The sequence below is a fragment of the Asparagus officinalis genome, chromosome 5, assembly GCF_001876935.1.
Source record: "Asparagus officinalis chromosome 5, Aspof.V1, whole genome shotgun sequence".
NCBI classification, from domain to species: domain Eukaryota; kingdom Viridiplantae; phylum Streptophyta; class Magnoliopsida; order Asparagales; family Asparagaceae; genus Asparagus; species Asparagus officinalis.
The window spans coordinates 129,024,294-129,047,617 of record NC_033798.1 but is presented as its reverse complement, the minus strand read 5'-3'; the positions used below and the strand labels follow the sequence as shown (position 1 = coordinate 129,047,617).

Genomic DNA, 23,324 nt, shown 5'->3' with positions numbered 1-23,324 from the left:
AGAATGGAGAGGTTGTTCTTTAGTCCTGGGGCTGCTTTATTGCTACTATGTGCAACCATTTCCTTAGCAAATTTAGTTCAGAATTGTTGTTTAAGTTGTTGCAACTTTTTTTCCTCGTAGACAAAAATACTTGTTTCTTCAGCCTCACCTATAGTATCTAAATGATAATAAGTTTTCTTGTACTGCGGCCTGACTGATTTTTTCATGGGACCAAGATATGATATGTGGACATATAGATGGACATCTGTGGTAGGATTAAAGCTTGCACGGAGTCATGGAGAAATAGATATATCTTTTCTGTGGCATGCAAGCTGTAAATATTTGCAGCTTAAGGAAATTTTGCAAACTGGACAATTACTTTATTTTGTATCATTGAGGTGTCAGGTACTATGAGATTACTTCACGCTTTCAGTCCTCCAACAATTTTGTAGTTCTTAAATTTTTTCTGCAATATAAAAGGAATGCAGGCAATCAAGATGAATTGTAGCGGAAATCTGACTCTTGGGAATCTAGATGTTTCCAGAGATCACTTTACCCAAGAGGTCCAGCTTTCAATAATGCCTGTTCTCATACACTGATGTCTTGCAAGTGGAAATATTGTACAATCTTAAAATGAAGTGGACTCAGAATATGACGGGTAGATTGCAATATTGGGTAGCCACTTCCTTCAGAAGTTCAAAATTTTGAGTTACAGGTCAAGATGCACAGTTGAGTTAGAAGGGTTTGATCTGCAGTAATCAATAAAACTCCTAGAAATTTCTGAAATTACTTGATCAAAGGACCTTTAGGTGTTGCTTTAATGATAAAACAGATGATAGAGAATGGACTAGGATTGTAGTCTAGTACTACTATTGACATATCTACATGGAAGGACTGTTATGCCGTGGCAGTTGACTTATACCAGTAATAGGGGGGAAATACCATATTATGAATAGTAATCTTGAGAAATGATTTGAATTGGCAAGCAATGACAGTGGATGACACTTAATATGATAGGTTTATTAGGTTGCTTAAAAAATCCACCAACCCAAATGGGATAATACTTGATTTTATTGCTCCGGTTCCTTCTTTCTATTTAGACTTTCAACAGCACCTTTATGTTTAGGGTTGGTTCGTTTTTTGGTAGGAAAAATATTGTCATATTCATCACTACTGCCCATTGCTACTTTAATTTCATAGAACAGTTGCATTTTTGGGCTTCATGGCTTGCTGTATCTCCATAGAGATTCACAGACCATTCTGCCATCCACCAGTTGAAACTTGAAAAGGATGGAATTTGTCTTAATGTTGAAGTTTCAGTAGTAATAAATAATAACATCTACACTATTGCTATTTCTGGTACTCTTGACTTGTTTGTTTGGAATTTAGTAGATTGAATGTACTTATTTTCTTATTGCAACAGCTCTGCCAATACTCCAAGACAAGTCAAGCTTCATTTCTAAGTTGGTGTAGTAATAGTTAGCACCTTCAGCTAGCTTGACCTTAAATTAAGCTTAACAAGATCTTTCAATCTTCGCTCATTAACAATTGAATTATAGCTTGAGACAACTTGTTTTAATATCCTAATGAAACAAACATATGCTTTCAGTAAGTTCGAGCTTGATGCAACACATTAATTTTTTCCTTAAGAGTTGCGCTTTCTCCTTCCTGACACCTCCTAGATTATAGCGGAGCTTGAACAATCGACATAAATATTTGATTCAATTCGATTGAAATTAGAACAAAGCTTAGGACTGTTGCATTGCACATTAGCATGAAATTAAAACAGTTTCTATGTCATTTACTTTGGTATTTCCATGAATAGGAATTGTGAGACGTACAAGTATCATGTGACCGATGGATATACAATCTAGGCTAAACAAGTAATTTTATGTGTTGGTTTAACTATTCCGATTTGCGTAACTTTTTCAATGGGCTTGCCGTTCCTGAAACCAGACAACTTTTTTTCCTGACCTGATAGCTCAGCAAATCTATATAACCCTCTCTGAATGTGAATTCTTATCATCATATTAGTGAATGAACATTTCAGGTGATGAGTCTTCGCCCTTGTTTTGGGCCACACATCTTGTCAGGACGACCCGCATGCAGCGGGTGGTTCTGACCTATTAATTGAGGGGGCAAATTACCGATTTGCACCCCTGTTTAACTTGCCCCTCTGTTTTTCACATCGAAGGCCAGAACCGCCCGCTCGTATGTGGGCGGTTCTGATAGGAATAGGACTCCTTATTTTGTACATGTACAGTATCTACGAATACCATACTTGACTCCTATCCTTTTATTGTAGGAGCCTAACCAGTACATAACAAGCTTGATAAACCTAGACAACTTTTACTGAACATATATTTGTGCTTCCAGGATCTACACCTCGGTCATTGACATCCTTTTTCCATTGAAGTTCTGTGTTACTATACGGGGAAGAAAATATATCCTTTCACGAAAATCTCTCGCACACAAATATTATGAATCAGATGTATATAAATTTTAGGTTCTAACTTGCAGGCTATATTCATGCTGATACCTTTTCCCCTAATGTTGCAGATCAGAGTTTCAAAGAGTTCGAGATCATCAGGTGGACATGGAGAACAGGGATTTTGTAGTGATATTTATGAGTTTCATCTTTGGCAGTTTGGCGGCTGCTAAATTGTTTATAGGTGTATTCTTAAGCATTTTTAGAACGCAAAATTATGTACAATTTTATCAAACAAACTCTGCTTGGTTTTTCTTGCTGCTGAGCAGTAGCATTATAGCATTTGTTCTTGTATTATAGTGGAATCAAAAAAAAAAAAAAAATTTGGTGTGGTATAATAGGTTCAATATATTCAATGTATCAATGTACTATGGCCGCGGCAAGTTTGCACTGTGAAATAGAATGTCACAATAATCATGTGGATCCTGGAGTATCGGCTTTTAAAACTACCGGACTATGTAATCTCCACTGCGCAGCAGCATAACGAGAAGATACTTGTACATTCTTTGTAAGTGGACAATCGAAGATTGTCATTGGTCAACTGTTTTTCTTTCTTCTTTGCAAGTGGACAATGGCTTTTGTTGGTTTACAAAATTGTGAAAAATGCTAGAGTAGAGAATCATGCGTAAATTTGCGCCGCTTTGTTCATTTTGATTATCATGTTGAGAATTTAGAGTTGTGTGGTTGCAAATCTGCGAGGCTCTTCGGATGATTTTTTTCCCCCTTCTAAAACGAAGACATCAATATCTCATCAGCCTTAAAGTGCAAGAAAACTATTAGCCCATATGCACGCTCCTTTCTCTCCATACACATTGAATGTTCAATTTTGTATCAATAATATGCAAATCTAAGGCCATTCGCGTATCTTTAAATAATTAGCTTTGTTGCTTTCCAAGGGAAATCCATGGAAGTTAAAGAGTGCACACCATTTATTCAGATCATAACAAAAGGATATCCAAGATACAGGTTCACACAATATCTGTGAGCGTCTTTCCTCTCCTGCAGAAATACACACGAACGCGCCTTTTAGAGTTTCTCAAAAATTTCTTGAAATGTTTACGTTATTAACAAAAAAAAAAAGAGATGAATTCAGATATTTTTCACCGTGCTTTTGATCGTCAAAATTTATTTCTCTCCATCGAAACCATCTGCGACTAATCCGACGGCTGCATTTCGCCTAGAATATAAAAAACATCATGCTTTGGAGTATCAATATGAAACTCTCCTAATCAATCATATTAGGTGATGGCATTTTGATGCAAACTAAGCGTCCAAAACATTAGTCAATCTCATTCAAAGAGGCCCACGAATGCAAAAGGAAACATTTTTTTGACGTGCCTAATCTTCTTCTTTATAATACCGACCCTATGAAGACATTGTCTCCAAGCAAACGCTCCATCAAGTGCCTACCAACCAACTGCATACGTCGGGAGTTTTAAGAGGCGCGACTATCTTTTCTGGCAATTGAATTGAATTGAACCGAACGCTTTTATTGTTGGACTCCTGGTCAATGCTCTTTAATAAATTAAGAGTATATAATGGCGTTTCCAGTGGCAGAAATTGTTGATGTTCGATATCACACAGCCAATGAGAGCTATCAGCTGATGGATGCGGCTCAGATTTTCGCGCCGATGACGAAGAGTGAGAGGATGAGAGATGGAGCCGACTCCTCCTCCGACTTTATGCGTGATTCTTAGAGCTCGGGACTGACTGATGACCTGCACACGCAAGAATCGTAAGAGGGCGGGGCATGTTTCCCCCGTGGTACCTCCGACTGTCAAGTCAGCCGGTGAGCTTGAGTGGGGTTTTTGGGAGAGTCCCAGGGCCATTGAGGTCCTTGTAGGGGGTACTCTCTTTGAGTTATTAGTAAAAAGAAAATAGATCAAGAGGGAGAAATGATCCCCGGAGCTTAATGAAGGTCCAGCCTCCTTTTCTTACCCCGCTCCTCTCTTTTTATAGTCAATCGTCTTTAAGACACCGACCCTTGTCTCTGACTATGCACAGGGGGGCGGTTGGGAAAGTGAGCGGACATGCTGCTAAGTCATCCTTCGCTTTACAGATGTCGGCTTGCTAGTGGAAGTGAAGTCATTCGAGCACAGGAGAGGATGTCTCCACTATGTCCCGGATTTGACAGATGAGGCATGGTGGAAGATAAACTGTATGCTTAGTCGTTCTTCCTTCTACAGATGTCGGATAGTGGCCGGAAGGGAGGTCATTCGAGCACAGGAGAGGATATCTTAGTAATATCTGGGAAGTGACTTGTGAGCCAAAGAAAGCTGTGTATGCACGAGATTTGTCAGAGTTGAGATCTTGATTTGATCGATCAATACTGTAGTGTTGATTGGTGTATATATGAAGGGAGCTTAGTTGAATCTTATCCCCTTTGTAGAGACGGGTCGGTTTTTTGAATCGTCCCCATGACTTGCCGATCAGACAGTCGAGTGAGCCTCTGGCCGAGTAGACAGCTGAGTAGATGGTCGGGCCGACTATTTGAGGAGTCGTCTCGATTATGAGGCGGGCGGACTCTTGAGGAGTCGTCTTGATTACAAGGCGGGCGGACTCTTGAGGAGTCGTCTTGATTATGAAGGGTCGACTGCTCCCGCGCTTCGCGTCGGCAAAGATGACTCGTCGTTCGGCGGGTCAATAGATTTGTTCTTGGCTGGGCTTTGGGCCGCTAAGCTGGCTTGGGTCATAGCTCTTTTTGGCCTATGAAGACAGTTTCTCGATATTTTTATCTTTAGATGGCGAATTACCATAACAAGAGTACTTTTTCTTTTTTGGAGAGAATAAACAATAAATTAAGCACATGTTAGCTACAGGGACCCAAAATATGGGACCAACAGGGGGGACAAGTGAGGTGTCACCATCCTATTGTATAATGAGCTGGTCAGCTCATTATGCAATAGGAGAGAGACACCTCACATGTCCCCCTGTTGGTCTTATATTTTGGGTCATTAGGGAATTTTCCGGAGAAAAATCAATCATCATGGGACCATCTTGGTGTATGCCTTCTTCGTTTATGACAAACAGGTTTCGGGTCAAATTATAAAAGATCCGCACGGATGAGAAGAACGCATAAGCGTATATAACTTTGCGTTAACAAAAAGATAAATCATATTCAGTCAGATAAAGTTAGAAACAATATCAATATTGTGTGGATAGAGAGACTATATAATGTGGGCGCATCAATGAGAAAGAAGAAGGTGGCGATGATGATGATGATGAAATAAAATATCTTAAAAAACTATGATGAATAAATCTATATTTTAATGTTCTTGTGGTTGTAATTTTGTGTATCTATTATGTCGGAGATATTTTCTCGCTTGATTATGGAACCGTGTATTTTCAATGTATCGGATTATTGGGCTCATCTACAAGCCCGTGTCTATATTAAGGCGTAACCAAATCAGCCCAATTGACCAGGGCTCCACATAAACAACGGCATAAAGTGAAGTTTTGTCACATTAGACCCTGAGTTCTGTCATATTTTTATACTAAGTCCCTTGTCCTTTATATCTGTAATTTTACCCTCTAACTATTTCAAGGGTTTTTCTTGATATGGGTCCCCCATATCTTTCATAATTTGTTATATTCCCTCAGATCAATGAAATTGTTAATACAAATCATAAGGGTGCTTGACATTTTGGTTCCTCCAGTTGACTCGCATTAAATCCGAGGGAAATATTTCCTCAAAGCCAATCTTTTGCATTGAATTCTAGCTACAGTCCTTGGTTATGTTTAATCACTTGATTCTTTAACTGTTCAAATCTAAAATATGTAAATCTAGAAATCTAAAACACATTTTTCGTCTTCTCCGATGATAAAAAAAAATACCTCTAACTCATTTTCTCATCTTCTCTCACCTTAAATTTAACTGAAAAACAAACAAATAGGCTAAAATTCAATTGCCCTTATGATTTGAGGGACGTATAAGCAATTTCAATGATTTGAGGACTAGCATCAAATTATTGAAGATTTAAGGAACCCATATTCAAAAAGAAAAAAACTGACGAAAACCGTTGTAAGTTACACTTCCGAATCAATTAATTGTCTAAAACAAGTCAAATAACGACCCCGCTTCGAAAAAGGCAAAATGACCAAATTGGTATATTTTGTTTACCCATAGTGACAGTTTGGCATATAATTTTTTTCGGTACCACATTGGTATATTTTCTGAACCCCGACGACAATAAGGCCTTAAGTTTGCCCGGATCCAATTTTCCGGCCATTTTTCTCACGTGACTCTAACGTGGCCGTCAGCGTGGCAAGTAAACTCTCTCTCTCCACCTCCTCTACTTCCTCGATCTTCTTCCTCCTCTCCACCCTCCGCCACCACAAACCTTTGTTTATACTAAATAGCTCTTTATATATATTATCTAAGGACGCGGTCTAAAATCACATGATTGAGCTACATTGTGGAGGATCCGCTCCGTTGAACTTGATCTACATATACTAAAAACCCAACACACCAAGTTTGGAGTGAACCCGTCGTCGTTTGACCCTTCATCCACTCGTATCAATTTTAACGGTTTCGAATAAATATAACTTTTTACATGGCTCGACGGAGGGTCAAACGACGATGAGTTCGCCCTAAACTTGGTATGTTGGGGTTTTAGAATATGTAGATCAAGTTCAACGGAGTGGATCATCCACAATATAACTCGATCATGTGATTTTAGACCGCATCCTTAGACGATTATCTAAGGCGTCACCTTAGGAACACTTTTCCCATATATATATATATATAGCCATATGAAAAGTTCTATTCATTCGAAACCGTTAAAATTGATACGAGTGGATGAAGGGTCAAACGACAACGTGTTCACCCTAGACTTGGTGTGTTGGGATTTTAGAATATGTAGATCAAGTTCAACGGAGCGAATCATTCACAATGTAGCTCAATCATGTGATTTTAGGTCGCGTCCTTAGATGATTATCTAAGGTGTCACCTTAGGAACACTTCTCCCATATATATATATATATATACATACATACATACACACACACAACAAAGGCCATTAAGACTCCCACAAACCCACCATTAACAAGGAATTAACTCCCCAAATGCACAAAGGATTCCCCCATTACCAAAAACCCAAATTTCAAAACCCCATCACTCTCAGAAAACCCATCAACATGTCAATCTCAAAACCCATTGAAATTTCACAAAAATAAATAAATAAAAAAAACTATGAAATAAATTTGGAAAAAGGAAAAGGGAACATGCTCATCTGAGCTCGCCGTCGAGAGAAGCAAAAGAAAGCTGATGGTCGAAGTTGATGTTGAGTTTGGAATTAACGAATGAGAGCACGACCTGCTTGATGGCGCACAAGCGGGTGGTTGGTCGGCCGTTGGGCCCATGGACCTTCATCTCCACCTTGGATTCTACGTCGACGATGATGCAGAAGAGGATGTCCTCGCTACCGGTAGAGGCGATGGGGGAAGAGCGTAGCACCGGACTCACTTGTGGAATCGCTTGCTCTCTCTCTCTCTCTCTCTCTCTCTCTCTCTCTCTGTGGTTGAAGTGGCGATTGAAGGAGAGAGGTATTTTTTGAGTATCTCTCTCTCTCTTTCTATGTGGTTGAAGTGGCGATTGAAGGAGAGAGGTATTTTTTTGAGTATCTCTCTCTCTATGTGGTTGAAGTGGCGATTGAAGGAGAGAGATATTTTTTGAGTAAGAAAGAAGACACTGGAGGTTTTTAATTGAAAGTTTTAGCTTTTTTCTGAGGTTTTCTACAAAACCCCCGCTAACTTCAGCCATGCTGGCGGCCACGTTGGAGTCATGTGAGCCGCCACATGAGAAAAATGGCCGAAAAATTAGATCCGGTCAAACTTAAGGCCTATTTGTCGCCGGAGTTCAGAAATATACCAATGTGGTACCGAAAAAAAATTATATGCCAACCTATCACTATGGGTAAACAAAATATACCAATTTGGTCATTTTGCCCTTCGAAAAATATTTGAAGATCACAAATGTAGTTTACGAAGATGAGGATTTAAAGGCCTAATATATGTAAATAGAATATAGAAGTTACGGCCTAAATAAGAAAAATTCCAATAAACTGGTATAAACTGTTTAACCCACTCCTTTCGCATGGAAACACCCGACGGGAGACCCGGTGTCGGTAACTTGACCGCGAGTGTCCAGAACACCTCGGTTTCTTTCGGAGATCAAGAAAGCGAAAGGCCCCCGCGATTAAAATCCCCTCACCGCCTTCGATTAAAGTCCCAATTTCTCTCTCTCTCTCTCTCTCTACAAAAGAGCTCATCCACTTTCTCTCTCTAGAACAAACCCTAGTCGCAATGGCATCGGATCCTCCATCTCATTAAGATCGATCGATAAATGAAAACCCTAGGTTTAGATGCTCGCGCTGGATCTCTCCTCACTGCTACCGTTGGTTCTTACGGCGATCGCGCTCGTTCTCGGATCGCTCTTCGTTGTGAAGAAGGCGGCGTCTAAGTATTTTGTCGTCGACGCTAGCTTCGGGACCGGCCCGGCGATGATGCTGTTTGTGTGGCGTGTGGGAGAGCGGGGTCCAAGAAGTGCTCGAGGTGCAAGAGCGTTCGGTACTGGTAGGAATTTCATGATCCCTTGAATTGTTAATGAATTATTTAATTAGAAACCTTAATGCGCTAAATTGGAGCCGTAAAGCTGGCTTTTTAAAGTTAATTTGTTATTTTTATCATCTTGCATAACGAAACTGATTTCTTTTTGAAAATATTATCGGTTGCTTATGTATGCTAGGGAGTTAAGGAACAATTAGCTGAATAGAATAAATTAGTAGAGGAATATGTTTGCTATTACAGACTATTAAGTTGCTTAGCACCTCGGATTATTGCAATTATGTGTTTGGACATTTAAAGATGCTATTTTGTTATGAAGACCTGTGCTCTCTAGTTACAAATTCTGAACTCTGACTGTGATGAATAAACAAAAGTTTAAGTAATTTAATTAGAAACCCATGTTCGCTAAGTTAGGGCCATGAAGCTGATTAATTTATATATGAAGCTTGTTTAGTTGTTTTTAGTTAATTTTATAATTCTTACACAATAAAAGATGATATTTTTATAAAAAGAATATACACCGGAAGTCGTATGCGTGTGAAAGTAAGGAACTTTAGATGAATAGTGAAAATAGTAGCGGAATATATATTGTTATGCATTGTGTTTTATTGCAATTATGTGTGAAGGAGATTTCCCAATGATTCTTTGCTAGGACATCTAAAGCTGCTATTTTGTGGTGGTACCTGTGATCTAGTAGAAATCTTGTGAACTTTGTTGCAGATGGAGCTGAACGAAGAAAAGACTTAAGTACATTCAGAACCACACACACCCCACCCCAAAAAAAAGAAAGAAAAGAAAAAAAGAAACCCCACCCATCCAAACACACACACAAACAAATTAATTATTCTCAATAATATTTTTGATCGAATATGTGGGGAAGGTATCACACAGAAAGTCGCTTAGTTCCTCAGGAAGCAGTTTTAAGATCGTTGTATTTTTGTACAGATTGGACTTTCTGACTATGACTGCATACATCAACATGGGAGTTACGTAGTAAATGGCAGCACTTCATTTTGGTTATAGTATATTGTTGTCGTTGAATTCGAATTTCTGGTTCATGCAAGAGTCTGCCTACCAATCTAACAAAAAAGAAGGGAAAAAGCACTTCAGAAACTATGTGGTATATGATTAACTATTATGACTATTGTGCTGATGTTCAGGGAATCTTCTGTTAATAGTTGTGAAGGACACTACGATAGAAGTTCGAAGTTTACTGCTATATCAACTGTTAAGTTGAACAAAGCCCTTTAACATTTTAGGAGAGTTATTTAGGAGCAAACTGCTATAGAGAATTCACATTGTCGATCTGACAGTTCTCACCTAAATATGGAATAGCTAGGACGGTGCTGAGAGACCTACATGTGAAAAAATTAGGACTGTGTAGTGTGTAGAGAGGACACAGTTTATGCATATTTCAACCATGGGGGATTGAGGCCCATGTGTAAATGACTGCCAAATTTTAATTGGATAGCTGGATGCTGTTACCAGGTCTTATTTAGATATTTGTTCCAAGGAGCGCATCATAATCATTGGTTTATTCTATAGGCTTTAATTGACCAGATGACGATAGAAACTTGTGTCAAATTAAAACCTAAGCTTAGATGTCTATGCAATCGTTTGTTTTTAGTTTACATTTATTGGTCCCTCTGCCTGGATAGTATCCAGGAGACAGTACATTGAAGGGGAGATCTCTTTCCTTTATTAGCTGAAACCTGAGTTTCAGAAGTAAGATGCACTTAACCTATTGATTTAAGTCTAATTTCTTCACTGAAGAGAGTACCATGCACAATTCCAGTATCTGTTCAGATAAGTTTTGATGTATGTTATGTTTATCTTGCTTCATTCGAAAGCATAACCTAAAATTTGAAGCTTTCTAGTTGCAACAAGAGAAGGGACATAAAGAAAAAAAGAGTAGGGAAGATAAATAAACAGATTGAAAAGAATTTCAGCATTATTTTTTCTTTTTATTCTGTGAATTTTACAACCCCCACTCCACCCCACCACATCACACCCCCCCAACCCCCAACACACGCATGCGTGCGTGTGCACACACAAAGAACTTTGGCATGACATCATAGGTAATTGGATTATGCTCAAAATGAACCTGATCAGCGCTAACCACGGACTATAGCTTTGTCTCATTCTCTTGCCTTGCTAATTTTGTAATTTGCAGTTCCCAGCCGATCTTCGTTTCTTAGGTAATTATGTTCACATATGCTTACAACGTTAACCCTTATTTTTGTAAATTCATAGCTCTTGTTTCTGCTGTGCTCACTGTTATTATTATAATTTCCGCGATAGGCAGATTCTCTTTGGTATATTGTTCAAATCATAAATAGTTTTATAAAGTTTCGGACAAAAACTAATAGGCATTATTTTTAGTTCGCAAGCTTGTCAATCAAAGCATTGGGAAGCAGAGCACAAATTAAGATGCAAGCTCGTGAAATCTTTAGATAAGGTGGACAGTGGTCCCTCTGGGGGTGATGGATACAGAAGAAGGAAATCTTCTATCACATTGGTTCCTGCCCGAGGAACCTATAAGATCTTGCATGAACCGAAAAAGGTGAAGTTTCGGTTATCAACTTCTCTTTATAACTTGTTTTGTTGATAAATTTATTTACATTAATACTTGAGTATTCTGCCTTTAATCATGCAGATTCTTTTTCCCTATGATGAATTTATAAAGCTTTTCAATTGGGATAAGCCAGGATTTCCACCTTGTGGTCTTTTAAATTGTGGGAACAGGTATGGAAGACCAATGTAGTATGATCTTACTCTTTTTAGGGTATATTTGTTGCTTCTTATCACAGATCGCTGAGAGTGTTTCTTCTCTTCCCCGTGCAGTTGCTTTGCCAATGTTGTGTTACAATGTTTAGCTTGCACTCGTCCCTTAGTTGCCTACTTGTTGGAGAAAGATCACAGGAGAGAGTGTAAGTTCGATAATCTTTTTTCTATCTCACCTCTTATTTGCAGCAATGATGGTTTTCTTACCATTTATTTCCCTCATATTTCGGCAGGCATTAAGAAGCAAGAAGATTGGTGCTTCTTATGTGAGCTTCAAGCCCACATCCAAAGAGCTAGTCAAAGCCGGCAACCCTTTTCACCGATTAATATCTTATCTCGGATACCCAACATTGGCGGCAACCTTGGTTATGGAAGCCAAGAGGATGCTCATGAACTCATGAGGTTATTTCTACTTCCTTTATTGCATTTTAAAATGGATATTGATGTTTTTTATTCAGGGAAATGATAAGTGTTTTGCTCCGGCTTGAGATGTCATGCAACTCTCTCTGGCGATTGTTCTATTTGAATAAAGATTCATATGAATCAAATTCATAAACCAGTATAGCTGGTTTCTCTTTCTATCAAATAGAAAATGGATTGATACTAGAAACAAGCAACGATAATGGATAGAGAACCTAAGCTTCTGCCCTATTTTGCTAATGTCCCCTTCACACCATCCCTATCGCCTTACTTTTGCACAGCCACCAGTAAGGACCAGGAGTCTTCAGTGACTCTTGCAGTCGTTGGGAGGTTCGGATGCCTCTGACAGTGTTCTCCGATGTCAACCCATCAACTTTTTATAACTGAAAATTAGTGAAAAGGGGAAATCAAACCTTGGAGAGGTGAAATGGGTTAAAAACTAAGACTTCAGAGAAGTAAAGGGAGCATAGATAGAGTCATGAGGGGTGTATTAAAGGATGTGCAGGAAGATCATTTCACATACACTTGATGCATAGGGAACATTTGAGTGTCAACCTTCTTTTTACACAATTGACCAGCAGTAGATTGCCCTTTAGCTATTTCATTGATTCTCTTCGTACTGAACAAGCAACATCCGATATTGTGATGCAGAGGATAAAGTTATTGCTATATTATATTATGTGTTTGTCAGACTCATGCCCCAATCATTGAATTGCCTAATTTATTGTTCTTCTGGATTTATCAAAGTTAATGTAAGATATGGATTCTTAAACTTTATCAAGGAAAGGAAGTCAACGACAGAGTTGATGGGTTTAAAGATGAGAAGTACTTTTCAGATGAGAGAAGTACTTTTCACTGATCTGTATGTTTGGCTTCAGTTTTGCAATGTTGTTGTTGTTGCTTCCTTTTGGCTTTGTAATTGTTTTATTCGACCAAGAGACAACTGGCTTAAGCTGGTAAACATTTATGGTCATCATGATTTCATCCGCGTGGTCCAATTACCAAATCATAGCATCCTGGTTTTGCAAGCCTTTATTGGATGATGTCGTTTCGCTTCTGCGTAGGTGCACAAATGTTCAGAAATATGATTTCTTTCTAAAATTTGGTCATAATTGTCTCAATTTCATATATAAGAAGCTCCGTAGTGATTTAATGTGGTGGTATGGTATGCTTGTAGGTTTGCTATTGATACAATGCAGTCAGTTTGTCTTGAAGAGCATGGAGGTGAAAAGGGTCTAGATCCTAGCACCCAAGAAACGACTCTGATTCAACATATATTTGGTGGCCATTTGCAATCTCAGGTTTGATATTTCATCCCCACCAATGTTTTTATCTGCTGCTTTTTGATGCATATGCTACAGTTATATGTTTATGTTGATGTTAAATATCACACAGCCAAGTGGATCCAGGCTGGGATTGGTTCCGATCCGGAACTGGATCGGTCTCCCTTGAGTCTTCACCGGGACGGGGTAGGGGAGAGTGATGGAGAGGTTGCTTCCTTCAATTTTATGCCTAGTTCTTGAACGGAGGATTGATGTCCATGCTGCACAGAAAATAAGAACCTGTGAGAGGGCGGGGACCAGTTCCCTCGTGATTCCTCCGACGGTCAAGTTAGTGAAACTCGAGTGGGGAAGGGGAATGTCAGGAACCAATGTGGTTTTTAAAGTGGCAATATCTCTGCCCAGAGGATCTATGTGAGCTCCTTTGTCTAGACGAAGAACTGTATATTCTTGTTTTTGTGCCATGTATGCTTTAGGGGGTTTTTAGATTGCCAACCTTTAGCTTTGGCGAATAGCATCTGTATACAAAGAGGACGTTAATGACAGATTCGTCACTTCGGTCATGTAAATGGCGGTGACAAAGTGTGAGCTGGAAGGTGAGTCATCCTTTGCTCTACATGTATCGACTGACGACTGGAGGGGAAGTCACTTCGCATGGGAGAGGGTGTCTTCGTATTTTCTGGGAAGTGATTGACAAGTCATGGAGGTACGTGGACATACTGATAAGTCATGGAGACCATTAGGCTAAAATCTGGATAAGGTTTGTCCGATGTGGACTGAAATGTTGACATATATGCTCTGGGGGAGAGGCTTGAGGCCGGGGTCGAGTCCTCAACTTAGCCGACAGTAAGGACTATCCCTCAAGTCGTCTCCGAGAATTGCCCAGTGAGTGGTCGAGCATCCTAAGTGGGTCGTCCTCGGTGATAGGGTCGACTGATCCCGCCTTTCGTGTCAGCATGAAAGAAGGTCGACTTGAGTCGGCGGGGTCGAGACATCTGTTGGGCTTGGGCCACTTAAGTGGGTTTGAGGTTATTTTGTTAGGACTTTTGTTGTATCATTTTGCAAATGCCCGTATCTTGGGTGAGTGAATACCATAACAATTTAGAAATTAAATTATTACTTATTAGTCGTAATTTATTTTGTTAGCTGTATTGATTATATTTAATCCATTAGAGACTATTATTATGAGTGATAATGTGACACCAGAGCTGCTGGACTGTTCTTCAGGCTATACCTGTATTATTCATGATTTATGGGGATTTGATACGTTTCAAGGTATGATATTTGGAGGGCTTTGAAACGAGCAAGCTTCATCTGGATTCCCTTTATGAGATAGAATGCTTGGTCCCAGAACCAGTGTGCTTTTATATGAGTTGAAAGGGAATGGTCCAGATCATTTTGGTTTGTGGTCTATGCTCTACATACATATGATGACACACAAGGTTATAGAAAGCGTTAGGCAGGGCCGTACCTAGGAATTTTGGGGCCCAAGGCGAAATATTAGATGAGGCCTAAGTGATACAACTCATAATAGATTTTATCTCATTCTTCTTACCTTTTGAGCCGCAAAATTACTAATTAAAGTTTTATATTTAATATTTTCTAACATATTATTTTCGATAGATAATATTGCTAAACAATTAAATCTATCTTGTAACATGGTCGATTTTAAATAAGATTTTATTAATTTTAATTTTGAAAAACTTCTTTCAGCGGAAGCAAATGTTACGGGTATAGTCAATAGTACACGATAAGCAATACAAGTATTTGAAAAAGAATATAACCACTTTATATAGTTCAACACTTCAATTGGACTATTAATCTCTATTTTTAAAATTTCCCTAAGCACTCTCAATTCTAAAAACAAATCAAGTCCATTAATATCTAAATGTTCATCATGTTTTAGTGCATTTTCGAGATTAAGACAATATGCTTTCAATTCAATATCATCTAAAGCTTTTAATTTTTTCAAATCAAACAAAAAACCAAAAAAATTTCATACGTTTTAAATTGTTCAAACCTACTTTCAATTGAGCCAAGCGAGTTTCATCAACTATGTATAAGAAATATTCAATACGAAAAGATTCTTCAGCGTTAAATGTTGTTTCATTACCAATATTTTCATCAAATTGTTTTTTTCTATGGATTTTATGTTTTTCATGAAATATAGGTTGTACGTCCATTTCATTAGCAAGTTAGTTGAATTCAAAGCAGACATAAAACCATTTTGTCTATAATTTTCTAAATATACAATAAGACCCTTTAATTGATCTATGGCAATATCAATATGCATATCTTTAGATTGTAAGATTTTTCTAACTGAATTAATAGCAAACAATATGTCATACCAAATATTCATAGCTAATAAGAATTTAAAATTTTCAATCTCATAAGTTGCTAAGCTATTAGCTTCACTTTTTATCTTTGGATCTTCACTAATTTCTGCTAATTGAATCAAAGCATCTCTTATATTTGGAGCTTGAAATTTTATTGTTTTAACACTTTCAATTCGACTTTCCCATCTGGTTTGAGATAAAGATTTAACGGATAACTTGCATCCATTATCTTCTAAAATTTTCCATTGTTTAGTAGATGAAGCAAACAATGAGTATATACGTTGCAACACTCCAAAAAAAGAAATAGCTCTAGGACATGAATTAGCTATATCACATAAGACTAAATTTAAATTATGACAACCACATGGTGTGTAGAATGCTCTAGGATTTATATCTAATAGCCTCTTTTGTACTCCATTGTGTTTTTCTTTCATATTAGATCCATTATCATAACCTTGCCCTCTTATTTCATTAACATCAAGTTCATATTTTTTCAAAATATTTAAAAGTTCATCAAAAAGACCTTTTCCCGAAGTATTATCTACTTTTAAAAACTCTAAAAAGTATTCTTCAATCTTTATTGGACTTGTTGAAGTATCAACACATCTTAAAATAAGAGTCATTTGTTCTTGATGACTTGCATCTGGAGTACAATCAAGGATAACTGAAAAATATTTTGCTTCTTTTTATTTTTTTAATGATCATTTTTTTTAATTTCAGAAGCTATCAACTTTATTAGTTCATTTTGCATTTTATGACTGAGATAATGATTTTGAATTTCACCTTCTTGTATACGTTTAACGTGTTCTTACATTATGGGATCAAATTTCACTATCATTTCAACCAAGTTTAAAAAGTTTCTATTATTTTTTTCATATATCTTTTCTTTTGTTCCTTGAAATGCAAGATTATTTTTTGATAGATATTTTACTATAGCAATAAGTCTTAGCAAAACTTTTTTCCAGTGTTCTTTTTCGTTATTAATTTGTTCTTGAATGTTTTTATCTATTGTCTTATTTTTTTGTAATCTTACTTCTAAATCCACTCATTTACACATATTAGTGATATATTCATGACTTGTTTCATGATTTTTAATTTTATATCCAAGATTTTTCCAATCTCTAGTACCTTCGTTAACTAACTGACTTGTACTAGATTTTGAAGTAAATAATTTGCAACAAAAACAATAAACTCTATCTAAATCTTTTGAGTAAACTAACCACCTTTTTTCATGTTTTTCTCCATTTGACAATTTTTAATGTAATATGATGTAGAAAAGTGTATTATTTTCATCTTTAGGAAAATCTACTTCATCATATTTAATTGGACCTTTTTCAACTATTAGATCTATAAAATTTTGATCAATACATTTCCATTGTCTAGGATCATAAATATTGATAAGAATTGAATTTGATTTGATCAATACATTTCCATTGTCTAGGATCATAAATATTGATAAGAATTGAATTTGATATCTCATTCATCTCTAAATTTTTTTCTTGGCCCTCATGTGAATTTTCTTTATATTCTTCATTAAAATTAGGAGTACTAGATTTTTATTCTTGAATATTATTATCGGTAATATCATTATTTTATCCTAAATTCTCAACATATGCTTCTAATTCATTCTCAAGTAAAGAATCTAAAGATTCATCTATTCTTTCTTCTGTTGAAGTTGATGTAACATTATCTTTATTACTAAAAACAAATTTATTAAGAGCTCCTTGTTGAGATCGAATTAATTTTTCAACTCTTTCTTTTTTTCAATTTTTGACAACCACTTTCATATTTTTTATTAGGCATGCTTTCAAAATATAAAATAGCAATGTATATCTACAATATCTCAGCGGACTCAGCAATGTCTAATTAAGCATAAAATATCTACAATGTCTACAATGTCTAATTAAGCATAAAACTAATATGAATAAATAGTAAAGAAAATTAAATAGTTTTAGTTAGAAAGATAGAACTGTGGGACTGTGGGAATGGACTCAGCGGAGCTGCGGAGGTGGCTGGAGTCTGGAGAGCGGACTACCGGAGCATGGAGTGGGACTGTGGGCTGGGACTCAGGAGTCAGAACTCTGGGAGAGGAGAGGTGCGGACTGTCGCCTGCGGAGCAACGGAAGTGGGCCTGGCCAGGTGGCTAGCGGCGGCCCGCGGATGACTCCCGAAGAGAGAGCTTGGGGGGGGGGAGAGTTGGCTGGAAGCTGCGGTGGCCGATCGGAAGATCGCCGACCGGAGTGGGAGATTGGGACGTCCTAGATGCGATCGTCGATCGGAAGAAGAGGAGCTTGGGCGGGATGATTTTTTGAGAATTGAGATTTGAGTCTTGACTTATGCTAGGGCCGATAGGATGATTTTTGAGAATTGAGATTTGCGTCTTGACTTATGCTAGGGCCGATCGGATGATTTTTTGAGAATTGATTTGAGTCTTGACTTATGCTAGGGCTGATGCGATGATTTTTTGAGCTTGGATCGGAAGACCAGAGTGGGCGAGACTTTCTGAGAGAGGAGGCGGCGGCGATAGTGGAAGACTGAAAAATAGGGTTGGGTTTATGCTTAAGTAACTAAGTTATATATATTATATATTATGGATGGGTGGGCCTTATCCAACTTGGGGCCCAAGGCAGAGGCCTTAGTTGCCTTATGCTAGGGCCGGCCCTGGCGTTAGGCGGGCTAGGCGTGGGACCCAACGCCTAGAGCCTAGGCATGGACTAGGCATTTTCCTATTTTTTAGTTTTCAATTACAATTAATGATAATAAATGCTTGTGTTATAGAAAGTTTATGCGTTGGGCTTAACACCTAGACATATTTCTTAAGTGGTGATGGAGGAGGTTTTGCTGAAGGTCGGGAGAGATAGATGAGGTGTTCATAGTTAGAGTTTGGAGGAGTTTGGAGGGGATTGGTGGACGTGGAGGTGGCAATAAAGGAAATCACGAACAATGCCTAAGGGGTGCAATCCATGTAGGCAAACCATGCTCCTCTAGGCGCTCCCAAAGCCTATGTGGGCAACTTAGGTACCGCTAAGGCGCTAGGCGCTAGGTAGGTGGCTAAGTACGGCTTAGGCGTAGGCATACGCCTAGACGGGCTAGGTGGAGGCTTTTTACAACATTGATGACACGACACAATACAAAATGGAAGTAACATGGAAAAGAATAGCGTACATATTTGACACGACACACATCTTAACGTGGCAGATTCTTACATGCAACATATAGGCATGGACCGATGGCTACATATGTATGCACATACTTTTTTCATGTTCATATATGCTAAACATCAAGCTACCTAATGACTAGAACATTATTAAAAACTGATAACAGAATAAAATTTAATTAAATTCATAGTGTGTAACCAAGAATTGTAAAGTCCAATTTGATACTTCGTTGGTATGGCACACCTCTCATGTCTGCAGTTGTTTAGGTACTGCTATTGGAAGGGTAGCTTGGTTCCCTATTTTCCCCTTTTGCTTCGCGTCAAGACTCCTTTTTGTAGTACTATGCGGTAACTGTAGCTTGTCATATTTTCAGGTGAAATGTACAATATGCAATATGATTTCAAATCGTTATGAGAATATGATGGATTTGACGGTTGAAATTCATGGTGATGCTGAATCCTTGGAGGAGTGTCTGGAGCAGTTCACTGTAAAGGAGTGGCTTGATGGGGATAATAAGTATAAATGTGATGGGTAAGTATTTATAATTCAAACAAGAAAATGCTTTTTCAATCGCATGCTTCATCTTTTGAGCAATTTTTTGGAAAGTGAAATATGCTAGTAATGCATTTTATACTGCTAATCGCAGAAATAAGGGAATAACGTGTTTCTCATGATAAATTTCTCATGATAAATTCCTATTAATTTGGATTAGTTTTGGTTTGCCTGATTGAGTTGTTGGTTCATTTCATGTTTATATTCCGCAGAGAACCAATGAGAACAGCACATAGGCGATTACACTTACCATACACCTGGATACTTTCTATGCACCAAGCAAACTCAAAGTGAAACATTTAAAACTAGCGAAACCTCTATAAACAATTTTATACTGTGGGTCTCTTGCTCCTTTATATGAGAGCTTTGATAATGTCAAATCCTATGTTACCTGGGTACTTCTATATTGAAGCCGTACCCGTACCGGACACACGTACCCGACACTTTCCCGTACCCAAACTTTATGGACACTTCTTGAATATATGCATGCATTTATTACAACATGTACTCAATTATACGATATATGTGTTAATTTAAAGGGCTTTTTGTTTTTAGGTCCATTTGTTTACCTAGCTTTATCTTTAAACCCAAGAATTATTAGGTGTATCTTTAAACCCAACTTTCTTTTTGTATTTATCTTTAAACCCAATTCTAAAATATAATACTCTCATATGTGGGTCCTCCTATATAAGGAAATTGGGTTTAAAGATAAATACAAAAAGAAAGTTGGGTTTAAATATACAACTTATAATACTTGGGTTTAAAGATAAAACTAGATAAACAAATGGACCTAAAAACAAAAAGCCCTAATTTAAAACACTTGTCAAAGACTTCCTGGACGTAGAGCTTACACTTAACATCCGTCTTTTGAAACTAATGAGATATGGGTCGGGTTCGTTTCAGTCCATACCCAAAAATGTGATCAGAATTTTAATTCTAAAAAAAAAAAAATTGGTTGATATCCCTCATTTTGTTGATACTTTATACTTGTGAGGTTCTTTCTTTTCACTCAGGAAAAAAAAAATGAATTTCATATTGCTTTCTTGCCTTCAGATGCAATGGTTATGTCAAAGCATGGAAACGGCTTACAGTTCATCAGGCTCCCAACATACTTACTATTGCTCTGAAGAGGTTCCAGGTTAGAAACCGTTAAATTCTTCTGCAATTTATTGTCTTTCCAATGAAGTTGAAAGTTTCAAGCTCTTGCTGCTTCATGTTTGTACAGAGCGGTAGGTTTGGCAAATTGAATAAAAGAGTAACTTTTCCCGAAGAGCTGGATCTTTCTCCATACATGAGTGAGGATGGAGATGGTACCGATAAATATTCACTGTATGCCGTAGTTGTTCATGTTGACATGTTGAATGCTTCCTTTTTTGGCCATTATATTTGCTATACCAAAGATTATTATGGGTGCTGGTATAGGATTGACGACTGCAAGGTAATTATCAGCATTATTATTTTATGGAACATAACTATTAAATTCTTGGTTTTATTATTATTATTATTATTATTATTATTTGGTTCTCAGTATTGTAAGATTGCAGGTCACTGTTGTTGATGTGGAGGAGGTACTTTCACAGGGAGCTTATATGCTCTTGTATAGCAGGTAGGGTTTCTTTCTATTGCATTGAATTGTCATGTAAAAGCACCCAGCTCGTTATTGTTTAGTAATGAGCTTCTTTAGCTAATGGAATCAGAAATGCTTTCTGCCACTTGATATTTTAAAGTTAAAAAAAAACAAAAAAGGAATTTATAGACTTTACAGAATTCAGTTTGTTTTCTAATGGCTGATTGAGAACTTTATGTCGTTTGTTAGGAGGACTGCACGTCGGGAGCCTTTTGTTAAGCCCATAGAATCTGCAAGAAAGAAACACTTGGCCTTAAGGGAAATTGACTTATCAAATGTCCCTAACGGACATGATGTGTCTAGTGATACTACGAGCTTCCCTTCGAGTACTGGTTCAGAATCTAATAGTGACCTCCAGAGCCTTTCCTCTAATACCAGTTCAGAGTCAAGTATTTCCTTGCTGAGGGATACAGGCCATGACAGATTGGCAGATATCAAAACTGATTCCATGATCGGAAAAGAGGATTTGGAGCTGCAACTGCCAGTGGAGGTAACCCTGATGCTTGCACAAAAAGATTCAGGTGATATGGTTATGAATGATTCTGCATCAGGACCAGAGGTTTATGAAGAAGGGAGTTTGAGTCAGCCTTCTCATATTCAAGAAGATTCTACGTCTCCTGCTGTTGAACATCGATATATGGAATCTGACAAACCCAAAAGTTCCGAAGGAGATAGTTGGAGTCAGCGTTCTCATATTCATGGAGATGTTGATGTCCCCCAAAACAATACCAATTTTTGCTCTCCAGCAGCACAATCCTCTGATGATGTACAAGATATGGAATGTGATGAACCTCCCGGTGTCTCTAATTCCAATTCCCATGCGGAAGATAATGGGTCGGTTTGTAGTACTGGAGAAGTGCCCCATTTATCTGGACATGCACCAGAACCAAACATGGTAAAGCATTGCCCATCAGGCATAACTGATGGAGTTGAGAAGTTGGCTAATATTTCAACCGAAAATGGGGCTAAAGCTTCCACCGTGGTCTTGGTGAATGGTTCCAGAGGTAAGCCAAAACCGTTGTTTTCTCGTGGATTCCTTGACAAACCTACCGGAGAGAAGTCTGTGACCCATATCAAGAGAACCCAAACCGGAAAGTCAAAAGTTCCACCTTCCAATATTGCCAATGGCTATGCAAATGGGAAGTCGGAGCTTACTAATGGTACTTATGCTGCCACTGTTTCCGCTAAAGTTGCTTTGAAATCAGAAGCAACCTGCTCAAATGACACTTCAGTCGTCGCCAATACAGTTCGCAGCAAGGAGAATGGATCCAATGTTTCCAAGGAGGAGGCAGCATCAAGTTCGGGGAATAAGAACACAGTAAACCATCAAGAGTAATAAATGGTACGTGTTCTGAAAATGAACATACACGGATTGTGGAGTTATAACGGGTCTGCTACAAATTATGTGGAAGGCAAATGCGGCAATTGTGAGTAGGAGTTCATTTGTGGGCGCATTAGTTGATTGCGATTATATTTATGGTATGCGAGAGGATCTGGGTCTCTAAAAATTTTCTGCAGAAACTCAGATGGGAAGCATATTACCCCCAATTATTTATGTCTTGCTGGTGTCTGTCTGTATTTATCATTTATGGAAGTCTTGTAATTTGAAGACTAACAATAATGTCACCAGTGTTTGGATCACAGGACGAACTATCCTAGTATTCTTTGATCTATATAGGTAAATCTAGGAACTTGTTCATCATAGCCATTTATACTGTGTGTTTCGAGCTATTGATGTCTAATAAACTTTGGCTGATCAATTAGCTTTGATCATTCATGAATTATGTTTTTACTTCGTTTTTATTTTTGGGAGGCTAATCGTCGCTATATATATTTATGTGTAAAAAGGATAAATTTTCAAAATACACCCTTTTTTAAAAAAATTATCATTTTAAGCATAGTTGCAACTTGTTTATCAAATTCGGTTTAATTTTAGTCACGTTAGCAACATGGCTTGAAACCGGGTCTAATTTGATAAATAAGTGAGAATTCCGTGTAGTTTAGTAGAAAATTAAACTTTGCGAGATTTTTAATCCCATTGAGTTTAGAGCTCTGTTTAACTATACATGATTGGAATTCCCGTATAGTTCATAACATATATAAACTGTATAGTTCATAACATATATAAACTATACG

General features: G+C 37.8%; 2 protein-coding genes across 2 annotated transcripts in view; both read left to right on the top strand.

Moving 5' to 3' along the window:
• Positions 1-2,922, top strand: part of LOC109842607 (uncharacterized protein slp1-like) — a gene marked incomplete at its 5' end in the record, with an annotated part of 20,219 nt that extends 17,297 nt beyond the window's left edge. Inside the window, one exon of the mRNA XM_020411462.1 lies at positions 2,539-2,922. Within this exon, the coding sequence (XP_020267051.1) occupies positions 2,539-2,767 (229 nt within the window). The remainder of the gene's footprint in view (positions 1-2,538) is intronic.
• LOC109842606 (ubiquitin carboxyl-terminal hydrolase 19-like) lies at positions 4,181-22,969 on the top strand. The gene is made up of 12 exons (XM_020411461.1): positions 4,181-4,300; positions 8,949-9,040; positions 11,414-11,594; positions 11,688-11,776; positions 11,876-11,961; positions 12,049-12,217; positions 13,413-13,536; positions 19,383-19,540; positions 20,615-20,699; positions 20,787-20,999; positions 21,106-21,167; positions 21,378-22,969. The coding sequence occupies exons 1-12, from the start codon at positions 4,181-4,183 to the stop codon at positions 22,522-22,524; spliced, it is 2,526 nt and encodes an 841-aa protein (XP_020267050.1). The 3' UTR covers positions 22,525-22,969.

Excerpts from the sequence above, each read along its gene's own strand:
- LOC109842606 (XM_020411461.1), top strand. The coding sequence starts at position 4,181 with ATGACCTGCACACGCAAGAATCGTAAGAGGGCGGGGCATGTTTCCCCC. Across the intron at positions 11,595-11,687 it reads TCTTGCATGAACCGAAAAAG|ATTCTTTTTCCCTATGATGA; the intron begins GTGAAGTTTCGG and ends TTAATCATGCAG. Across the intron at positions 21,000-21,105 it reads ATAGGATTGACGACTGCAAG|GTCACTGTTGTTGATGTGGA; the intron begins GTAATTATCAGC and ends GTAAGATTGCAG.